General features: G+C 35.3%; 1 protein-coding gene across 5 annotated transcripts in view; it reads left to right on the top strand.

The window, feature by feature from the left end:
* PPFIA1 (PTPRF interacting protein alpha 1) overlaps positions 1 to 22,533 on the top strand; it is a 92,528-nt gene extending 69,995 nt beyond the window's left edge. For 2 of the 5 annotated variants that reach the window (XM_083355161.1, XM_083355163.1), the window contains 15 exons: positions 517 to 546; positions 1,643 to 1,794; positions 5,543 to 5,715; positions 6,497 to 6,590; positions 6,798 to 6,879; positions 6,974 to 7,174; positions 9,552 to 9,614; positions 10,568 to 10,594; positions 11,153 to 11,328; positions 11,416 to 11,513; positions 13,394 to 13,569; positions 14,204 to 14,272; positions 15,492 to 15,657; positions 19,646 to 19,716; positions 21,108 to 22,533. In XM_083355161.1, coding sequence (XP_083211287.1) covers positions 517 to 546; positions 1,643 to 1,794; positions 5,543 to 5,715; positions 6,497 to 6,590; positions 6,798 to 6,879; positions 6,974 to 7,174; positions 9,552 to 9,614; positions 10,568 to 10,594; positions 11,153 to 11,328; positions 11,416 to 11,513; positions 13,394 to 13,569; positions 14,204 to 14,272; positions 15,492 to 15,657; positions 19,646 to 19,704 — 1,566 coding nt within the window. In that variant the 3' untranslated portion in view covers positions 19,705 to 19,716; positions 21,108 to 22,533. The remainder of the gene's footprint in view (positions 1 to 516; positions 547 to 1,642; positions 1,795 to 5,542; positions 5,716 to 6,496; positions 6,591 to 6,797; positions 6,880 to 6,973; positions 7,175 to 9,551; positions 9,615 to 10,567; positions 10,595 to 11,152; positions 11,329 to 11,415; positions 11,514 to 13,393; positions 13,570 to 14,203; positions 14,273 to 15,491; positions 15,658 to 19,645; positions 19,717 to 21,107) is intronic. The other 3 variants (XM_083355162.1, XM_083355164.1, XM_083355165.1) reach the window with 3 other exon arrangements.
* Positions 22,534 to 23,446: the final 913 nt, after the last annotated feature.

Raw genomic sequence — 23,446 nt, 5'->3', positions numbered from 1 at the left:
GAGTTAAACTTAATTTGATGGAAACTTTATAACCATTGATTCTGTTGTAAGAGAAATCATAACTCTTCTTTTTTCCCCTGTATATAAGAATTAGAACAATATCTTTGCTTCGGTCTTTATTCTTACAAGATCCCTAAGAATCCTCATAAATATGTATTTTCATTGAAATGTTTAGTTATTAAGGATCCAAGTGTTTTTAGGGTAAAAATATACTTGTGCTCCTTATAGCTAGTTAAAAGATTTATTTCTATTGTTTACTAGCCCTTAAGACTGACCTCCAAGATAGATTATATTTAAACTGGTCTGCAAAGGGGGCAAAAACCCCTACAAATCATAGCCATGCTTTTAGGACAAGGGTATTTTCTGCTTAATATAACGATTTAATCAAAAGGCTTACTTGGCATTTTACTTCACTTTTCCCAAATAATCGTAGAATTATGTTTATTCTTTTAAAATTGAAATATCTACCAATCTGCTTTTTTATTTTATTTTCTTTTCTTTGCATGCATCTGTCAGCCTAGTGATTTAAGGAAACACCATAGAAAGGTAAAGCTTCAAAAGCAGACTTATGTTGAATCTAGTATTATACAATTATTTGTATGCATGTGTGTGTGTCTGTGTTTGTGAAATGCCTTGGTCAACTTGACCTCTCCTAATTATGCAAATTATTTCGATATATCCATCTTTGCTGTTTGCTTATTCTCCAGATACATACATTCCACTAAGCCTTTCTTCATTGAAAAGTAGAGATAGAAACTGAGTAGTTTACTTACATACTTGTTCGTCAAAGAACAAAATAATTTAAAAGGTACAGTGTAGGCTGAAACCCTATATGTAGAGTAAGGGTTTTCGTACATCCAATTTCTCTGCTTTAGATTTCTTTAAAAGAACAATGGCAGCATCATGTTATCTAACTTCTACCCAAATCAGATTTCAGTAAGTATTACTAAAATGAAATGGAAATCACTTTGACCTTTAGATGTAGCTATGTTTAGATTCAATGTAGAGAATGATTGGTAGTTAAAGGTCTGCATTTCTGATTGTAGTACATTTCACCTTAACTCTTCTTTTTCTGATTTCTTTGGGCCAGCTTGCTGTGGAAACATGGGATCTAATTTTGTATCCCTTCTTATTGTATGCTACATTGAAAATGTCTTGTCTTTTGGGCTGCATAAACCTTCAGATCACTTGCATTCCCAAAAGATTAGAAATAAATGTAGTAGTGATGCTTGTCCATGGTTACTGAAAAATTAGTATACATATTACAACATTATTTCCTTAAAAAGACCTTACTTCAAATCTCTACATTTCTGTTTTTTGGAAAGTTATAAGAAAAAAAAAGAAATCTGGTAAAACGCTCTTTTGAATTCTACCTATTAATTTCAGGAAGTCACTTTAGATCTTCCAAAAGCAATTTCAAATTAATATAGTTCAGTTGCAAGATACATTGTTCCTTGTGCATTATCATACCTACTTATGATAAAAAATTATAAACACATCTTATTTGTATAGCTTTATTGAGAGATACTTTATCTATGAAAAGAGCAATTTCTAAGAGAAAAAAATTGTAGTTAAAATTTGTTCTCTGTTTTCATATCTTAATTTAAGATGCAAGAGATACTTAAGTTGCATTCATTCTTAGTCTCCAGTTTCTAGAGAAGAAGTTAGAGATGACAAGGCTACAATAAAATGTGAGACCTCACCACCTTCTTCACCTCGATCACTGCATTTGGATAAATCTTATAAAGGAGCTTTGCATACAATGAGCCAGGAAGATATAAGAGATCTTCGAAAGTAAGTGTTTTGAATAAAGATAGAGCTCTGTATCACAAACAACTTTGTATGGTTATATTATTTGTTCCTTTGGCCTCCAAAGACCAGTTTGCATTGCAGCCTGTTTTCTAAATGTTTTCCCCATTTGTGCAAGCCTTTACTTTTGTTGGCAGTTTGTCTTCTAGACTATTTGAGATAATTCTTGGAGGGGTTATACCCTCTTCCCTTTTCTGTACTAATACAATATTTTGCCCTCACATTCTTTGATAAGGTGGAAAACAGGTGCTTTCTATTTGTGGCAAATTTCATAATTTCCATGACTTTCAGATATCAAACTAGGCTTCCGGTTTGTGTGAGTGGCACTTCCGGACACGCAGGAACAGTCCGCTTCCTGCCGTCTGTTCTTTCTTTTTTGGAGGACTCTGAAAAGGGTCAAAAATTGCCCTGGAAGGGCGACTACCGCGAGGAGGCCTTCCCTGTGATCGTGGAAGGGCGACAGCCCTCCGCTTGAATCCGGGACAGCTCCTTTGACCTGAAGAAGAAGAGACCGGCCATAAAGATGGCCGATCATTAAGCCGCTCCCTGCTAAAAGCCAAAAGCACCACCTAGCACTAAGAAGCAATCTGGAGGACCTGGGTGAGACTTTACCTTTCTTACTCCCCTAACTATTTTCCTGTGGGACTTTCCTGAAAATTTCTTTCCCCACTTTTTGAAAAAACGACGAATATTTACTCTGGGAACAAATCTTAAAGCCTTAAAGAAAATCAAGTAATTCAGCAAAGAAATTAAGTAATTTATCTGTATTTACCAAAAAGCTCCTATTTTTGGTGGGGATCTACTACCCTGTTTCCTCTCTTAGCTGTGAATTAAGGAAAAAAAATTGGACTAATGCTACAAAAGTTTTATATTAATTTGGAAAAAAAGAAAATTTTTACATTGCATTTATGCTATTGGTGACATCTTGTGGCGAAACGTGGTACAGCAAGTAAATTTTTCTCCTGTTGTGAGAGCTGACTGAATAACAGAGCTGTCCTTGACATTACTTTTAAAGCTAAGTGTGGGAACACCTGGCCATGAAAACAACTCTTGGAGGTGGATAATCTTTGACTATTATTAAAATAGCCTCCATGGAAGATTTAGCTGCAAACAACAACAAAATGGATTAATATATCCCACCACTTGATTATAAACTGATACTGGACATGATTTTGGCAATGACAGAGCAAATTAAAGCCAAACTGCAAGAAAAATCTGACAGCTTAAAGCCACCAAATCAAATTCTGACCTTAAATGAGGAAATGGTAGTCCAAGAGCAAATAGAAGAAGTGGAAACTAACACTAAAATAGGAGATTTCAAAGAACAACAAATGCAGCCTACAGAGAACCTTAAAGTCCAAATTTCAATGTTAACTACAAAACTTACAACTCAAAAAGCAATAGCACTGAAGAAAGCAATATTAAGAGTGAAGACACTAAAGGCCTTCAAATATACTATATTGAGAATTCAACTAATCAAATGATAACCATATCACCAGCTTCTACTTTCTACCTAATCCAGATGGAATTGCAAGAAAAAAAGATGTGACTGATTTAATGACAACTATATTACATCAATCATCAAAAACTGAATTATTAAAGCAAACCTTCAATGGTTACAAAGGGGACACTTTCTTTGCAAAACTGACATTTGGATACTCTCCCTGGATTCATATAAGGGGTATAGGAAGAAAGGGAGATACATTTGAGAATTTAAAGATGCCAAAAGGGAAGCCTGATTTGCACAAAAGGAAGGCAAGAGTTAGATTTAAAAAACTGAACTTGTTTCTTTTTTGGGATTCCTAAAGATAGAGTATAAAAATGCCTTTTAATGGATTAAGGGGAATCTCTAAAAATATAACTGATTTTACATTTAGGTTTTAGATCTGTAAGGGAAAACAAAAGTAAACTTTTAGAATATAATTTTGAAATATATTGTAGAATTTGGAATGATATATCAAAAGATAGTATTTTAACGATGTACGGTTAAGAAGACTTATAGAATATATTAGTTGTTACTTTAGAACTATATTATAGAATCTAGAATTTTATATACATGAAGCCACCAGCCTGACGATGACGGATGGGATTCCGTCGAAATGTTGCTCCTACACCTTCAATTCTATGCGGGGGAAAACCCGAAAACACTCCTTTTCCACCTGGCTGACCTGGACTGACAGGGATTTTAATTATGTTTTTAATTTTTAACTCTAATTTTTAATTTATTTTAATTTTAATTTTAATTTATTGTACAGGGGCCTTTAATTTTAATTTTAACTTCTGTATTTATTGTATGTTATTGTTGTTAGCCGCCCTGAGTCCTTCGGGAGATAGGGCGGCATATAAGTCCCAATAATAAATAAATAAAAATAGTATTTTAATAATTGTTGAACGGTTAAGACAAAAAATATCTTTCTAATAATTGGTGATTTGTTAAGATGAAAACTAGATTATGTTTTGTAATGAACAATGTAAGTTTTGTAGACAAGAGAATTATTCTTTATTGAAATAGGGAATTGTGGGTTACCCAAAAATTAAGCTTTCTTTCATATATTATAGGCTATTCTAGAATATTTTATTGCAATTAGATAAAATTTAAAAACAGGATATTGATATGTATTAGTGAAAATATATTGAAAATTTTGTTAACTGACTAGGTTACAACTAGAAATGTATTAACTTGACTATTTTGACTATCTGTTTTGACTAAGGGAATCAGGGAATCCCTGTTGATACAACCTGAATTATTTACAACATGTACCCAACCACCGTATTGCTTCACAAATACATGCATATGTAAATATTAAAAAAATCAATAAAACTTGTATATTAAAAAAAGCTATCAAACTAAAGCTGCAATGGTAAACAGAGTTCTAGGGAAAAAATCCCATTCAATTTCATGCTGACTTGGTGCATTTCTGTTTATTTAAAATTAATCATAAGATCTAAATGGATTTTTAATTAAAATAAATAAATAAATTTATCACCTAAGATTTTAAACAGCTTTTGGACTGAATAGTTGCAACACTGCTTCCTTTTGAATTAATGTCCCATTTTTATGGCTTTACCAGTTCAAAAACAGTAAAAAAATAATTTTAGAACCATTTGCTTAATTCACATATTGAGGTTGATACCTGGCAGCTTCTCTGGGGGTTGTTTTTGTGTTAGTATAATTCTGTTTAATAGTATTCTAGTAAATAGATTGGGTTTGATTATATTATAAATTAATTGGGGTCTTTGTTAACACCAAAACAGTCTAGAAATGTTTCAATAATAGCAGTAGTAAACTACAGTGGAATAACAAAATGTGTCAAATAATTAATTTCCTATAACTATTTAAAATACAATTAACTGAAAGAATCTACAGTAATTATAGTTATTTATATTAACGGATTCTTTATGTATTTCTATTGGATTTTAAAAATGATAAAAATGATAGAAGTTCAGGTGATGTTATAACCGGTTGCTTTCAAATTTACGTGGAAATTTCCTTAAAAAATTTCTGTTTCGATGGTTTTAATAAACATCAAGTCAAAAATTTACTATAAAATCAACTTAAGTAATTAATTAAAAACATATGGTCTTTATTTTGCCCTCAAACCTTTTAGGCTGAATGTGTACTGTGTCATTAAAATATATTTGTATTTATTACTTATTAACTGAATCATCCTGGATCAAAATAGGCATGAGTAATGAATACTTTAGAAATGGCTTAACAATTTCTTTCCTACAGTTCCACAGGCTCTCAAGATGGACAAGTAAGCAATCCCAGTAGCAGTAATAGCAGTCAAGATTCCCTCCACAAAGCTCCTAAAAAGAAGGGGATCAAATCCTCAATTGGTCGCCTATTTGGTAAGAAAGAAAAAGGTCGATCTGGACAGATGAATAAAGAGATCCTGGGACAAGGTTGGTATATTACTAACCCAAAATATAAAAGTTGAATAAATGCTAGGATAACTATTATGCAAAGTACTTATTGGTAATATTTGAAGTAAAAAATCTAGTCAATTTCCGGCAAAAGACAGTTGTCTTATAAAGTCTACATTATTCAAATTAGCAGAACCTAACGTAAATAATACAGTTAACTCTCCTACACATACTGATAATTACAAAGGCCATTTCTCAGGTATGTACCAAAGTCATGGATCACAGGAAGTTAATAACTATATAATTTTGTGTGAAAGTGCTAATTTTTGTATTTTTTGGATATAGATTTTTTTAATGGTCTGGATGTTCATAAACATTTTATACTTGAGCTGCTACAATTCAAGAGTCCTCTCATATAAGCAATACTCCCACCAAAGCTGCCTCCTATATTTGCGTGTATTTGTAAGGATGATTAGGGAAGACCTTCCAAGTGGCCATGCTAGACCTTTAGGAGGATGCAATTACTTTAGTTTCAAGGGCTGCATTTCATTTACTGTTCCTAAAATGAATTATGTCTTTGAATTTAATTACTTCAGTGACACCCCCCCAACAATATACGTAGCATCAGTAGTTAACATATGAATTAAATTCATTAATAATATGAATTTAAAGTCACTAAGTAACTAGGATAGCAGTGCATTGATTGCTGGACAGCAGACATAATGATAGGAGATTTCCCTTCCCCTTTTTAGGCATATCTAATGCTAATTCAGAAACATTGGAGAAGATATTTTATCACTGTAATTACTGTTTCTTACAGTTAGTGTATTAGAAGCAGAAAGTTCAACTCAGGATGGTTTGGGGCTTGGAAAACTTGGAGGACAAGCAGAAAAGAATAGAAAACTGCAAAAAAAGTAAGTTCCAATATATTAAGAAAACTTTTAGGTTAGTAACGTCTCCTTCATGACTTATTTGGCTTTTAGAGGGACAAAAGTTACAGTTCTACTCAACTTGGGGGCAATTTGCAGCTTCCGATAATGTGTAATACAATTAATGGGGGGGAAAGATTATAGAGGGAGGAGTGAAACAAATATATTAATGTACATTGCTGATTTTCTTAGGCATGAACTTCTTGAAGAAGCTCGGAGGCAGAGTCTGCCTTTTGCTCAATGGGATGGCCCCACAGTGGTTGTCTGGCTAGAGGTAAGAAATCTTTTCAATTTCAAATAATAATTCCTTTAATTTGCAACTTTTAAGTATTTATATACCTTTTTTATTTTTTATTTTTATTTTTCAGTTATGGGTTGGGATGCCAGCTTGGTATGTGGCTGCTTGCCGTGCAAATGTGAAAAGTGGTGCTATAATGTCAGCCTTATCTGATACTGAAATACAGCGTGAAATTGGAATCAGTAATCCTTTACATAGGTTAAAACTGAGACTTGCCATACAAGAAATTATGTCACTAACAAGTCCATCGGCTCCTCCTACATCAAGAACGGTAAGAGAACTTGGACAATGACATGAAGAGACTGATGAGAAAATCAGATTTTCTACTCATTCACGTTTGTTATGGGCATAAGCTATTCTCTTCAACAAGATGATGCTCTTGAGAGAAAAAATAGTGTTGTGAGAACATTAAGAAGAAAGTGACAAGAAATAAACTACTTAAATAGGTCTGTAATAGCTTGTTACTTTTTTTTCTTAAGCTACTTATAATTTAAAAGCTGACCTACGATTTCTCTGGTGAGCAAGGCCATTGAAATACTTTGAAAGTGAAGCAGCAGATGGTCCTCCAACTTAGCTCTAAAGAAAGGATTGCAAACTGGTTTGTCTTACTACAATGTTTAGAGTAGGTTGCAGGGAAGAGAGGTTTGTTTTAAAAACATGATAATACAGTGAAGGAAAAAAGCATGGTATGAAGCTTATTTTTGGCTACTGAGACCAACCAGTGTTTACGGACCTTAACTTTAAATTTGTACTGACCTGAATCCAAAAAAGACTGGATTCAATGGAACTGTGTCCATAGTTTTTCTGTCATGTGTTCATCTTCTTTGCCACAAATCTGTTCCTGAGGATCAGTAGGCTTTCTACAATGATGCAGGATGAGATATGCAGGACAGAAAAAAAGTGAGAGAAATTTAGCAGGCTTTCTTAGGAAATTAAAAGTTCCTTTCCTGCTCATGCAAGACATGTGGATTAGCCAAACTCACCTAGATGCCAAATACTTTACATATGGGTACTTCGATAAAGCAAATAGTACTATAGTTCTATCCAAGTAATGTTGTAGTAAGCGAGGGGCCACCATTGGTAAATTTCAATTAGATACATTTCATAGTGCATTTAGTCTAGTATATTTTTTCTGTACCAGCCTGCTACCGGCCTTGCAGAAAAGGCAACCCCTTTATAAACGGCAAGAGGCTGGAATACGTCTGCCAAATTTATTACAAAAACAAACAAAACAAGATACAGGAGCTTTGAAACACTATCGGAGCGGGTGCCTTCAGCAAACCAGCCCTCCCCCAAACATTCCCTTTATAAAGAGTTCAGGGCGTGGCCTCTCTTTGCCTCCTTCTGAGAAGTCCCACAGCCTTCCTCTGCTTGCTCCTACTTGACTGCCTCCTGCGTCGGGCGTCCTTGAACAGGGCCAGCTGTGGGTCATCTTCATCCACACTGTCAGGCTCACACAGCTGGGTCTCCACCAGGTAGGAGGGGCCTGGCTGGGGGCTCTGCGGAGCCTCAAAGCCATCATCAGCAAGTTCTTCAACACCCCCCTCCTCCCCCTCATCTGAGTCATCCGACCCAACTGCTGAACCCACAGGCTGACCCTGAATCACAACAATATTTTGTCCAGTACATTTTAATTTCATTTTATTTGTAGTGATAACTGTGTGATTAGCATCAGCAAATTCAATGGGAACTAGATGAAAACTGTAACATGGCTATGCATCCAGATCTGAATTGAAATTTATTCTGGCTGCGTATGTGCATCTCCCAGCAATTAAGAATTAGCATAGCTTTCCCTAATTTTATTTCTTCCAAAATTGTTGGACTACAATTTCTTCATTTCCCAGTTAACATTGCCAACAGTTAGACTGACTGGATATTTTGTGAACTGCAATTTTAAAACATTTGGATGACAGGATTTAAGATGACTGTTCCTCTTATGAAAATAACTGTGGAAAAAAGACTGATTTAAAAGAAAATTGGGGCAATTAAAGAATAATTGGATCTTAAAAGCCAACCTCTCAGTTCCCTGGGGAGGTGAATGTAAAGTGCCAAATAATGGCTTACTGGTACATAATTAAATCTTGAACTTGCATGTTATACTTACTATCTAATTTGTAATATAAAATATGTTATGCTTGTGTTCTATTAGTAAAATGTAGTTTTCAAATCAGTTTGAAAATGGTTTGCAATCCTAGTCTAGAGAAGTGCAAACCACAATTTTGTTGTTAATTACCATAAGCTAGAAAATGTGGGATGAATGTGCACAAGAGGACCTGATTTGCTAAAGTACTGTATATTATATTTTCGGAACAGAAAATAGATGTTTGGCAAATAACTTAAAAGCAACTGAAGCACTCTCCAAAACATAATTGAAATACTCAGTGTAAATATTATGTCTGGAAACCATAATGTAGCAATTTTATTTATTACACTTTTTAAAAAATAGAGTTTTGCATTTAATAGAGATGAATGTATTTACCTGTGGGGCTTGCTTTTCACATCAGCTTATACTTAATGGTCTTGAAACTTGCTTTCGCCCATGCCTGCTCCTTAAACACATCTGTTGCTTATATATTCTGCAACCTTTCCTCTTTTGTTACTGCTTTCCTTTCATTGGATGTGATTGTTTCACTATGGGGTCATTTTAGACTACAGGAAATGTCTGGGTAACGCACGAAGAAATGGAAAATCTTACATCTACACCACAAACGGTTAGTTGTGGAAGTGCTCCTACTTCTTGATTGCTTGAATCATATACATCTGGAAAAATAAAAATATTAATATAACTAGATTCTTAATTATGATTGATTTTAATGACTAACCCATTTGAAATTTATCAGCCATGCTGTAAAATGTTTTTCCACCAAGATCGTTGTGTAGCTGAGAGGAGAATAGAATATTTGTCTGTGTATATTTCAAAGAAGATCAGTGCATTAATTTTGTTTGAGATGCCACTTCTTAAAATTTTCCTTGAGTTTTTATATAGAGGCTGCTTCTTGTGTGGAAAAATAAAGCAGTATGTGGTCTCTCAGTCTTCCTGAAGATATAAATATATACAGAAAGATGCATATATGCACAATTTCGGATGCATGGTTCTTTTATCTTGAAATAGCATGTTGCTTTTTCACTATTGAAATATGACCACAATCCAGGAGAATAATTTTACGCTCTAAAATATTTACTGTTTGGGGATAGATAAATACAATTGGTAAATCATGCAGCAATAAAATTCAGGGACTTAATTTAATCTCAGTTTTAATTGATTTTAACTTTGTATGTTATGTATTTTAATTTTTCCCTGTAAACCGCCCTGAGTCCTATGGGAATAGGGCGGTATATAAATTTAAATAAAGCCCTAATAAGCAGGCATATACATAGAATGAAGGCTACTGCTAAGTTTGTAAGCCGCCCTGAGTCTTCGGAGAAGGGCGGGATATAAATGGAAATAAATAAATAAATAAATAAATAAATAAATAAATAAATAAATAAATAAATAAATAAATAAATAAATTGTCTATTGAGAAAAACTTAATATGGATTTACAGGGTGATTTATCTCCCTTGCACCCTGGATTGTGGCCATTAGCTTGAATTTACTTAAATTACTAAACTTACAATACTAACATTTGTATGTCCTTTTACTTTTTCTAATTACCTAACGTCAGGAAGATGAGGAAGGAAGCTGGGCTCAGGTTGGAGACTTTTTCTTTTACATGTTTAAACTTTGGCTAAAATTTATTAAATCATAAAATCTAATTTTCAGTGCTTATTTTTATATTTAACAGAAACACATCCATTAATTTTTCCTCAGAATAATTCTTATTTAAATATTCATATTCTGAATAATTTTTGAAATATTAAAAGACTTTAGAAATTGACATTTATTCATTAAATTTGTTTGCCACCCATCTCGCTGCAAGGTGATTCTGGTCGGCTTCCCATATTATTTATTAAAAACAATAAAATTTAAATGTTTAAATATATATTTATATTTTATGGCTTTAGTGTTTAGTGTTGTAAGCCGCCCAGAGTCACCTCGCAGCAAGACAGTCTCCTGATGGTTAACTGACAGGATGCTAGGCGCTATAGGTGATTAAAAACTAGAACAGTTAACATCTTTTATTCTGTCAGAAAAAGAAGACTCTGCTTAGAGCAGTTCCTATCAGTAGAGAAAAATGTTGGATTCAATCCCCGATTTATATGTAAAAGTTCCTTATTTCAAATAATCCCTTGCTGTATTTTTTTTATAGACTTTAGCCTATGGTGATATGAACCACGAATGGATTGGCAATGAATGGCTTCCTAGTTTGGGGCTTCCTCAGTATCGCAGTTATTTCATGGAATGTCTTGTTGATGCGAGAATGTTGGACCATTTAACTAAAAAAGATCTTCGTGGTCAACTTAAAATGGTAGACAGTTTTCACAGGTAAATATATTTAAAACAGTAATTAATAATAAACATTTCAGTTGCAGTGCTTAATCTCTTATTTTCTTTATTAAAACACTTTTAAAGAAATAGCTTCCAGTGTGGCATTATGTGTCTCCGAAGATTGAATTATGACCGAAAAGAACTTGAAAGAAGAAGAGAAGGAAGCCTGAATGAAATTAAAGGTAGACTTTTGCTTCTCTGGCTTTGATACTGTTAATAATTTATTAAATATACAACTTCAGGACCAAGCCAGTTTGGCTTAGCAGTTAAGGCACTGCACTAGAGAACAAGAGACTGAATTCTAATCTTTTCTTAGGCATAGAAACTGGTTGAGTGTCCCTGGACTAGTGCCCAACTCATCTCACAGAATGGTTGTTGTGGGGATAGCAATATGTATGCTGCCCTGAGTCATTTTAAAAAAGGATAGGAAATAAATGTGATAAATATAATAAATAATACCATTATCTTAATTGTTTTCCATTGATTAAAAGACTGCATAGTTGTAAATATTCTCAAAGATGCTTCTTGGGTTTTATGCAGGATTACCATAAAATGCCCAACTTCTTACTGACCCTATGTTCAATTTTTTTAACCAAGCAATAGGTAAAGGTAAAGGTTCCCACGCACATGCGTGCTAGTCGTTTCCAACTCTAGGGGCTGGTGCTCATCTCCGTTTCAAAGCCGAAGAGCCAGCACTTGTCCGAGGACGTCTCCGTGGTCATGTGGCCGGCATGACTAGACGCCAAAGGCGCACGGAACGCTGTTACCTTCCCACCGTAGTGGTCCCTATTTTTCTACTTGCATTTTTATGTGCTTTCGAACTGCTAGGTTGGCAGAAGCTGGGATGAGTAACAGGCGCTCACTCTGTTATGCGGCACTCGGGATTCGACCCGCCAAACTGCCGACCTTCTGATCGACAAGCTCAGCGTCCTAACCCACTGAGCCACCGTGTCCCTTAACCAAGCAATAGCATTATATAATGTCTTTGTTCTTAAGATGTTTATATTAAGCAGATTGAGAGACAATAAACTATAAAGTAAGTAAAACTATTCAGGCTTATTAATTGTGTATAATCATCCTGAACAATGAAACTTGCCTTCCTTAACTCTGCGCCAGCTTTGAGAAAGCTTTTTATGGAGCAATCAGTGCAGCTCAGGTATACAGCCAGAAAGGGGAATTAATAAGTCCATGGAGCTTCTATCTTTTAAATATCCTTCCCTTCCCTTATGCTTTACTTAATGGCTTCATTCATATAGTCTACAAAGCTAGGATTTTATTTATATGCATAATAATAATCCACAAAAGCTGGCTTCACACATTATGCTAAGCCCAAACTAGGCTTAGCATGATTGATAAAACAGGATCTAATGTATGTTAAATGAGCATAAGCTGAATTCTTTTAAAAGATGTAGTCTATGAAAACTGTATTAGCAATACTATACTGCAGTTAATGAAACTTGGAGAATTTATCAGTTATAACTGTTTTTGTCATCTATTGTTAAAATGCAAGTCTATAATAAATACTGGGGAAAAAATAAAATAGCTATAATGTACTAACACCAAAATATGTAACTGACTTCATTCCTTAAGTAATTTCACTCCTATTTGAACTACAAACTGTGGTTAATATGAAAATACTACATCAAATAAATTGCACATCTTGTGAGCACAAAGTAAAAATGTGCAAAAATATTTTTTCTGAACTTTGATGTTCAGTAGGACAATAACCCAACTATCTATTCTATCAGCCCCCCCTCCCCCCCAGTAAATGTTGGGCTTTCATTCAGATTACTGGTGAAACTATTAAGACTGTTCCACTGGAAAAATTAGAACAACAAGTTTTGCTATTTCTTCCTTCTATGTGCTTTTACAGACTTACTTTGGAGGTTGAAGGAAGTTTCTGCAACAGTGTGGGAGGTACTGGAAGGGGAAATCAATGAAGGCAGTTGGAGATTCCACTGAATCTTAGATCATTGAATAGTATAGAAATCATCCTTTAATCTTTGGCAAATACACATTATCAATTATTTTATGACTTAAATATTTATTTTTCCTTATATAGATGTCCTTGTTTGGAGCAATGACAGGATGATTCACTGGGTGGTATCAATTGGCCTTAAAGAATATGCAAATAACCTTATAGAAAGTGGAGTTCATGGTGCACTTCTGGCCTTAGATGAAACTTTTGATCACAATGCGTTAGCTCTGTCTTTACAAATACCCACTCAGAATACACAGGTAATTATAATAACATCACTTGATGGGTATGTTTTTATTCACAAGGTATGTTTGGAACTTTATAAGATTTAACATTGAAGCAATGAGAATTTTTTTGATTAACTATTTCAAGAAGACTTTTCATACTTCAATCTGACATGCCTGAATTTTATTTTTGTTACTGTGTTTAATCTGAGAGCTGTGACAGTCAAAAATCAAAGCAGATTCACTGGTGGTAATAGAATCAGAGTTGCAAGCAGACATTTTGGTTCTCATGGTGAATACCTGCTCAATGCAAAAAACCCAATTCAATAGTCTAGTTAGATGTCTGGCTAGTTTCTTGCCTTGTATTCAGTGAAGGGAAGCTTACTAACTTTTGGCTAATTGGTTGCACTTGTCAAAAGTAATTGTTAGTTATTTTTGCAGTCTGCAATTTAAACCCATTATTCTGAGTTTGGCATTCTGAAAAGAGAAAACTAGTTTTGACTTTTTATATGAGATTCTTTGAAGTATTTGAAGAATGGTATCATAAACCTAGGAAAATACTATTTTGTTTGGACATTATTTAAATTATGTAAATTTTGTAAATCTAAATTCTGAAACTGTAGCTCAAATGTTTGAAATATTTTTAAGTTTTGTAATTATTTTTAATTAGGCTCGTGCTGTCTTGGAAAGGGAATTTAATAATCTTCTTGTGATGGGTACAGACAGAAAGTTTGAAGAGGTAAGTTTAATTTTATGAGTCTATCCAGCCTATTATTATTTATATGGGCAGCCAAAATAATCTGCATCAAATATTTCTTTACAGAAAGATTTTGAAGTATGTGACACCACATTCACTGCAGAAAGATATATTAATAAGGTTTTCATATAACTAATGGCCCATCTTTGTTCTTTCTGCTATTATAGAACCCAGAATTAATAGTACCTACTAATGCAGACAAAATGACTCACTGTGTTCAAAGATAGTTTAGATAACTTGTTTCCTTAATTTTAATGTAATATCCTTTCTCCACTACATGTTCAGTATCACTTTATCTTCAAGATTTTTCATTGTTCTGTTCTTTCTATACATGAGCGAAGAAAACAAGCAGCAGTAGTTCCTGTTGTAAATGGTATCAAGATTTCATATTGTATATCTCATACTGTTTTGACTAAGTGTTACTGATCAAAATCTGGTGTCATGCTTTAGATTCAGCCGTAAGAGTATTATCAGTTCTATAATATTCTAAGAAGGTGAGAGACCACTGAAAAAAATGTCACACAAGTGGCATAAAATAAAAATGAATATGAAGAACCAAGCAAAACTCTTCTTCAAACTTAATCTGTGGTGATTCTGGTAGCAAAATTTACTTTGTTTTTTTAACCACCATAAAATCCACATCTTCCTTAGTTGAGCTATTTACAAATGTTGAGGAACCTATTGAATCTGAGTAGAAATCTCAAACAATTGCAGTAACCAGTTTTGCAGATAAAATGAATCATAACATCAACATCATGATTGTTGATTCCATAATTTTTAAAAGAAGCAGATGCAGAATACTTCATTATCCCTTCTGTGAGAATGTAAGTGCTGGTATACCACCCATAGAGATCAAGTTTGGTAGTAAAAACCAGCAAACTGATTTACCATGTGATCTGGTAATTCTATTTTTGGTAACAGCTTATGAGACTTTATAAGAAAAATGTGTTTACTTTAAGTACTAAGATATAGGGAAGTAAGGTATTATATTTATAAAAAGAAAGAGGGATATTAGGATTTGGGGGGGAAAAATCCTAACCGTAAATTCTTGTAAAAATGCCAGTAAAATGTAAATGTATATTTAAAGGATACAGCTATGGTACCTGTCATAATCTTCTGTAACATATTACAAATATGGAAATTTTGTAGCGTCTTGTTCATTTTCTAGTATGATTTTTCAGCATGCTTGTTAATTTGACAGGATGATGATAAAAGCTTTAGACGTGCACCGTCATGGAGAAAAAAGTTCAGACCAAAGGACATAAGGGGTTTAGCTGCTGGATCAGCAGAGACCCTCCCTGCAAATTTTAGGGTTACCACTTCAATGTCTTCACCTTCTATGCAACCAAAGAAGATGCAGATTGATGGTAAAACATTAATTATTTAAGCATATTTATTTCTGAATTAATTTGTAAGTCAACTGAAAAGCATTTGTTTTGTGTAGAAAACTCACTCTGCATGGACTGCTTTACTGGATTGCTTTAATTTCTAGTGAATGATTGTGGTATTTGTATTTTGTGCTCCTTTAGTATTAATAACTAGCTATCCATGTACTCTGTTTAATGACATCTTCAGTTGTCTATCATTTAAAAATCCCTTTCACAAAAGAAAAAGTAAAAAGAAATGGAAATGTTTTATCAGCTTACTGTTGTATTAAGATAATGTACAAATAAGTATTTTTTTAAAAAAATACTAAGAGACAATAATGATCACAGTAATATTAACAGAAGAAATTTAAGGGACAGAAGCCATGGCCAGCCTGTGGACACTATATCTTCAGTGAGGGAGTAAAAAGCAAGGTCCTTATCTGACATTAAGGGATGTGGTGGCTCAGTGGGTTAGGATGCTGAGCTTGACGATCAGAAGGTCGGCAGTTTGGCGGGTTGAATCCCAAGTGCCGCATAACAGAGTGAGCGCCTGTTACTCGTCCCAGCTTCTGCCCACCTAGCAGTTCGAAAGCATGTAAAAATGCAAGTGGAAAAATAGGGACCACTACGGTGGGAAGGTAACAGCGTTCTGTGCGCCTTTGGCGTCTAGTCATGCCAGCCACACGACCACGGAGACATCCTCGGCCAAGCACTGGCTCTTCGGCTTTGAAACGGAGATGAGCACTGGCCCCTAGAGTTGGAAACGACTAGCACGCATGTGCGGGGGAACCTTTACCTTTATCTGACATTGAAAGATAGATATCAGTGTCTAGGGATGAGTTGTTCAACTGGGAGCCATGACAAAGAAAAACCCTTCTAGCACAACATGCCTCTTCAAAATTTGGACAGGTTCATAATCCTTCAGGTATCAGAGTCTAAACTATGAAGGGCCTTAACATTACAACAACCTTGAACTTCAACCAGCAAAATAAAAGTACTCCGTGCAATTCTTGTAAGACCAGTATTAGATGGCCTCTGAAGGGTCTTCTGGATAACATCCTTGTTACTGCACTCTACACTAACTTCAACATCTGAATGATATGCAAGGACAGGTCAACAGAGAGCAAGCACATTGTAATAATCCAAATGGGAGAATACCAGAGCACAGGCTACATGTTCCTAGCATTTAGCAGCATGTTAAAATGTTATTTTAAAATTCTGATCTGTAGTATTTTCTTGTTGATAGCCCTATTTTGTTGATCTTCATTTTACTTGCTTGTTATCTTGCTTCTTGATTCTGATCTTGATAATTTGCAGTTCTTTTCATTTTGCCCCAGCTACCTGAGGTCATTCAGCCCCAAATAAAAAAAAAGTTTTATCTTTCAAAAGTTAGTCATTAATTTTTAAAGAGTGAAAATTTCAAAATATATTTGATTATTTTCTATATATCCTGATCTCCAGTTTATCAGGGCAAAGCATTAAAGAAAGGTCATAAACATACACATAGATACTGTCCTCAAGTTTTCTAATGCTAAAGAAATCAAAGAATTTTTAAGATCAAAAAGTTTATATGAAATAAAAATGAAAGGAAATGATTTAAAAACTATAGTACATATTACCTTATTCAGTGCATTGTTATCATCCTAGAGACTGCTTTTTGCAGGTAGTGATTAAATGTCTATTGGTTGATGAGGGGCTACAGAATATGCCTGGTAATTTGAATTTTTAAGTACCTGTCTTTTTATAAGGGACGCGGTGGCTCAGTGGGTTAGGACGCTGAGGCGGCAGTTTGGCGGGTCGAATCCCGAGTGCCGCGTAACAGAGTGAGCGCCTGTTACTCATCCCAGCTTCTGCCAACCTAGCAGTTCTAAAGCACGTAAAAATGCAAGTAGAAAAATAGGGACCACTACGGTGGGAAGGTAACAGCGTTCCGTGCGCCTTTGGCGTCTAGTCATGCCAGCCACATGACCATGGAGACGTCCTCAGACAAGCGCTGGCTCTTTGGCTTTGAAACGGAGATGAGCACCGGCCCCTAGAGTTGGAAATGACTAGCATGCATTTGTGGGGGAACCTTCACCTTTACTTATTTATTTATTTTATTTATTTTATTGAATTTATATACCGCCCTTTCCCGAAGGACTCAGGGCGGTTTACAGGGTACTTAAAACATTGATACAAAAAATAAAAACAATTAAAAGAATTAAATTTAATCCCTGAAAAATATATAAAAAACCCCAATTAAAAACTCTCAGCCTGGGCCAGAAAGCTCGAAGAGCCAGGTCTTCAGGTCCTGGCGAAATGAACGAAGGTTAGAGGCGGTCCTAAGCTCCACAGGCAGCTGGTTCCAGAGGGCAGGCGCACCCACAGAGAAGGCCCTCCCCCTGGGTGTTACCTGCCGGCAATCTTTAACCTCCGGCACCCTGAGAAGGCCCTCCCTGTGGGAGCGCACTGGACGAAGGGAACTTGATGCTGGCAGCAGGTGTTCCCTCAGATATCCCAGACCCAAGCCATTAAGGGCTTTATAGGTCATCACCAGCACCTTGAATCTCACCCGGAGGGCAACCGGAAGCCAATGCAGCTCGCAGAGTAGAGGTGTTACATGGGAGTGTTGGGAAACCCCCATCACAACTCGTGCGGCCGCATTCTGCACCAGCTGAAGCCTCTGAGTGGTCCTCAAGGGCAGCCCCATGTAGAGAGCGTTGCAGTAGTCTAAACGGGAGGTCACGAGCGCATGAGTGACTGTGTGTAGAGCATCTCGGTCCAGGTAGGGTCGCAACTGGTGCACCAGGCGAACCTGGGCAAAAGCCCCCCTGGCCACGGCTCCTATGTGATCTTCAAAATTGAGCCGTGAATCCAGGAGGACGCCCAAGTTGCGAACCCTATCAACGGGGGGGTAACACCTCACCCCCCATCATTAAAGATGGAATAGTCTGGTTAACCCGAGATGCCAGTATGCACAGCCACTCAGTCTTGGCAGGATTGAGACAAAGCCTGTTTCTCCCCATCCAGACCCGGACCGCCTCCAGGCAACGGGACATCACGGCGAGGGCATCTCTGGGTTGGTTCGGGATGGAGAAAAAAAGTTGGGTATCATCAGCATACTGATGATACCCCACCCCGAAACCCTGAATGATCTCACCCAGCGGCTTCATATACTTCATATACTTCAGTTTTTGTTTACTAGCATCAGAATTGTAAGCTTTATTTTTTATATATAAATAAAGGTAAAGGTTCCCCCGCACTCAGGATTTGACCCGCCAAACTACCGACCTTCTGATCGACAAGCTCAGCGTCCTAACCCACTGAGCCAGTGCATCCCTTTTTTAATATATAAAAATATATAAAAAATAAATACCATACTATATATTATAGTGTATTAGTATAAATGCATTAGTGGGCAAATTTGGCTGATTCAAAATTATGGTTAATGTTTTAACTACACTCTTCGCCAGAATAATTTTATTAATTATATTTCATGTTATCTTATCTTAGTGAACATATTTAGGGAATACAGATAAAAGATAAAATAATAGAAAGGTTGCTTGTGCCTTAACAGAATGGATGGTTCTTCTCCTTCTCTGAATGTTGTTAAAAAGCTACTGCTTATTATAGGGACTTAATAATTGTCTTCAACTAGAAATACAAGATTTCAAACAGCAGTCTTTCCCAGCCTGGAGAGCTGCCTTTTAGTTGTGGCTTTTTATACTGTGATGAGAAACTAAGTTATTTTTAGCTTGCTTAGATGAATGTGGATGATGTATAGCTCAGTCAGTAAAACCCATTTAATAGTCATGCATTCATGATTATTAAGTATGTTCAAAATCTACCTGCTATATTAAGGAGTGATTTCAAATATATACTGAAGCTTGCAAAAATGAAGATATAACCAGGAATGCTACATTCTGTGTAGCTAACATTTTGTAACTTTCTTGTGTAATACTAACTGCATGCTGTATTCTGCATGTCTTCTTGATTGTTGTTGAAATAGGCAATGTATCAGCAACACAAAGATTGGATTCTGCTACAGTAAGAACTTATTCATGTTAAAGACTTTCATTGGTAAGTAAAAGTGATACACTGATGAACATTATGCATTTATTGTATTCAAGGTTTTACTCTAGTGACTATGGCATATTGAAGATTAGGGCAACTGGAATTCATTGTGTAGTATTCAGAGTTATGAATTTATAAATCAGTTTGCAGGTTACGTGAACTAGTAGTCCTGTCATAGAATCATAAGACTGAAAGGGACCTTGAAGGTCCATCCCACCTAAATGGCTGTTCCAGTCTTTTCTTCAAAACTTCAGTGCCGGTGTTCTCATGACTTAGGAGGCAAGATGTTCCATAACTTAATAGCTCTCACAGTCAGGAATTGCCTCCTTCTTTCAAATTTGGATCTCTCTCTATAAAGCTTCCATCCTCCTTGGCCTTATCTTACCCTGTGGTGCTACGGAGAAGAAATCCAGACCACCTTCCTTGTCACACCCCTTCATGCCCAGCCTAGTCTGGACTATGGAAATTAAAATATTGTGTGCAATGTAACCATTGATATGTTTAATATAAATGCATTTGGCAGAATTTAGCTTTTGAAAGAGACAAGATGAGGTGATGGCTTTCACCAATTTCTTTCTAAAAGTATCCTGGATAACTACTCCGGTGGCAGAAAGAAGGGGGAAGAATAGAAATCTACATAGAAATGACCTCTAGATAGAAAACTTCCCCCACTCCATGAGCTGAAGTGGTTTGTCATTCTGAGAACAAACCCAGTTCAGTCCATTCTAGTTATATGTAAAATACAACAAGTATATATTTGTTGCATATTTTATTGTTAATTGAGCTAATGAGCAAAGGGCTATAAATTGTATTGTTCATTAAAATTTTTGGTTTAGAGAAATACTATCTTAAGTAGATCAAGTTCAGTAAATAAAACGTCTTTTTGGTACAGCTAACTATATTTGCTAGTTCTAAATATATTTTACTAGAGGTAGCAAGTCTAGGAAGGTAGCCACATACACAGTTTATATTGTGTATGCTTTTGTTATTAAGATATTCTAATCCAAGCAATATATTGTCAAACTTCCATGGAATATTCTTCGATCATCCTAAAAGAGGCATTACATCTAATTCTTTCTGTGTCATATTTACAGTTGATTTTGAGAGGTTGAAGCTAGTTATATAATGTGTAGCCCATTCTTGTAGCTTGCAAGTGTTGTCACCCCTAAGTGAAGACTTTCACATTGCTAGCTATCATGGGAATGGGTGTGAGGATTAAATTTGGTCATCTTATTTCCCACTTTCCTTTGGTAAGTAATCAGATTGTGGGAGCGTTTTATTCCTCTCTTGATTGAAATTTGGCAGATAAAGGTTATTATCTTTTTTCATACTTGCTGTTCCTTGTTTCATTGTACTGAGGGCAGTTTCTGAAATTAATATGTTTATTTTACTTTCAGTTTATCCCCACTATTTCTACAGATGAACTGAACCATTTTGAACTCAATGACCATATTTTGGAAACAGCTGAAATCTTTAATCTGTTAATACTTGTTAAATCAACACTTTGAAATATTTTATTACAGAGTTTTTAATTAGGTGAATTTGTGAGTACTATAAAAAGTATTTTAGATTAAATGTTTCTTATACTTATGTGGGTGTATGTGTGTCCCATTACTTAATTTTCTATTAAAATTGTCTGTCAATCAAGTTATTACTTTATGTTAATTTTACTATTTTCATCTGAATGTACTGTAATGCTTGTATGTATCTGTCCCTATAAGTAATATAGGGCTTTATTGTAAATTATGCAGTTATTGTAATTACCAATAATGAATTTAATAAAGTGAAGGTGAAATTTTTTTTACAATCTTTGTAAAGACATCATGACACCAAGCAATATCAATATATATCAATATATATATTGCTGTTTGAAAACTGCTAGCTATCTCTAAAAATTGAAATAATTCCCTTTTTTCAGAGAGGCATATGTTTGTTAACAAAGCAGGCAAGGTACCTGATTCCATTTCCGTTAGAAACTGTACCTTTAAAACTTTTAACACTTGTTTATTTAGTGTGTATTCTTATTTAAGGCTTTTGTTTAGTATAATTTGCTTTACATTCATAAATGTGGGAATTTTTAGAACATTATGAAACATATGAGACCTAATGAGGTCATTTATAACTACTTTTTGTGGCTGTATTTGTACAGTCTATGTTCATTGATTGAGCATAAGCAAGCCATAAGTGGAAATATTTTCTGTTAAGCAAGAATAGCTACTACGTAAGAGTACTTGATAGGCAACATGGAGTGCTCCGTTTCTGGGTTTTGATGTGAAAATGTTTGTGAAAAGATATCAATGCAGTTCTTTTAATGGACCAATCATGATGCACTGCTGCCTCATGACAAAGATGCTAAGAGCATAACATATGGAGGCATGTGGTAGTGCAACTATTAAAAAGGCCTTACTTTTCTTATGTCATCTTTTAGATATATTTATAAGCTTGTTTTTAAATCCAGGCAGACTTTAGTTGTTAATAGTTTGAGTCATTGCAAACAGTATAAGTAGAAAATGCATCATTCATTTTTAAATAGCATCTTATGAAGCCAGCAAGGAGGAGATTCAGATCATGGTGCATTATTTATTATACAATAATATACATGGCATGTCTTTTTTCTGTATTTGGTTTTGGCTCTTTTTAAATTGTACAACTTGAATTCATTGTTACTATTTTTTCTATTAACCTTATGTGTACTTTGAATAATGTAACAAATTATGTACAGTCTAAGTACTTTGAACTATTTTTATCACAGTATTATTTATTGCTTTCTTTCAATAAATTTCTGAAGCATTTTTCCACTGCCAATAAAATGTTATTATCTTGTGATGAGGCTTGAGATGTTTTAAAATAGTAATTGAGATATTAATGCAAATGAAGTATCTTGTGACATATTAATGCTTCCTTTGGCAAAGACAGTTTTATAAGATGTTTCACCTTAGATATCACACTCTGCATATACGTAAGATATACTATTACTATATAAACTTATCAAAATGATTTGTGCAAGAAATTTAAAATCTGAATGTTAATACTGTAGTTGTTCTTCTCTGCTATAATGATAGGTACCAAGGAATGATTGTATGCTTTAAATAAGACATGTCAAACACAAGGCCCGGGGGCCAGATCCGGCCCGCGAAGTGGTTTCATGCGGCCCATGAAGCCATCCTGGAAACAGTGAGGGAACAGCCCCCACTGCCTTGGCCCTGGCCCAGAGACCCTCCTTCTGCCAGAGACCCTCAGATCTGTCTCACTCCTGCCCAGGCCCCCATAGGCACCCTTGATGCGAACGATGTAGAACTGGCCATGCCCACCCAGTAGGCCATACGCACTCTAGCCACGCCCACCCAGTAGGCCACGCCCACCCAGCCCCCTAAGGGTAACTGCAATGCTGATGCGGCCCTCAATGAAATTGAGTTTGACACCCCTGCTTTAAATCTACCAGATCTCGGGTCCACAAATCCAGATAAGACTATCAGATAGCAGCAAAGAAATGTGGAAGACTCAATTTTTTTTTTTACTGCTCAGTACTTGTGGATTATATGCGTGCATATTTTAATCTGAATTTTAGATACTGAGACTAAGGAATTTATGATTATACTGAAGCTATATATAAAATGAACAGATTCACTTTATGGTAACATCTTTTCGTCATCATTGAAGGTGGAATTTTGCTTCTGCCGATCCCTAATCTGTATTTATGGCACAGCAGCAAGTAGAATACTTACTCTGAGCAAAA

The sequence above is a fragment of the Vipera ursinii genome (genome assembly GCF_947247035.1).
Source record: "Vipera ursinii genome assembly, chromosome: 1".
In the NCBI taxonomy this organism is placed as follows: Eukaryota; Metazoa; Chordata; class Lepidosauria; order Squamata; family Viperidae; genus Vipera; species Vipera ursinii.
Note: the sequence above shows the minus strand (reverse complement) of the source record. Positions and strands in the feature narration are given on the sequence as shown.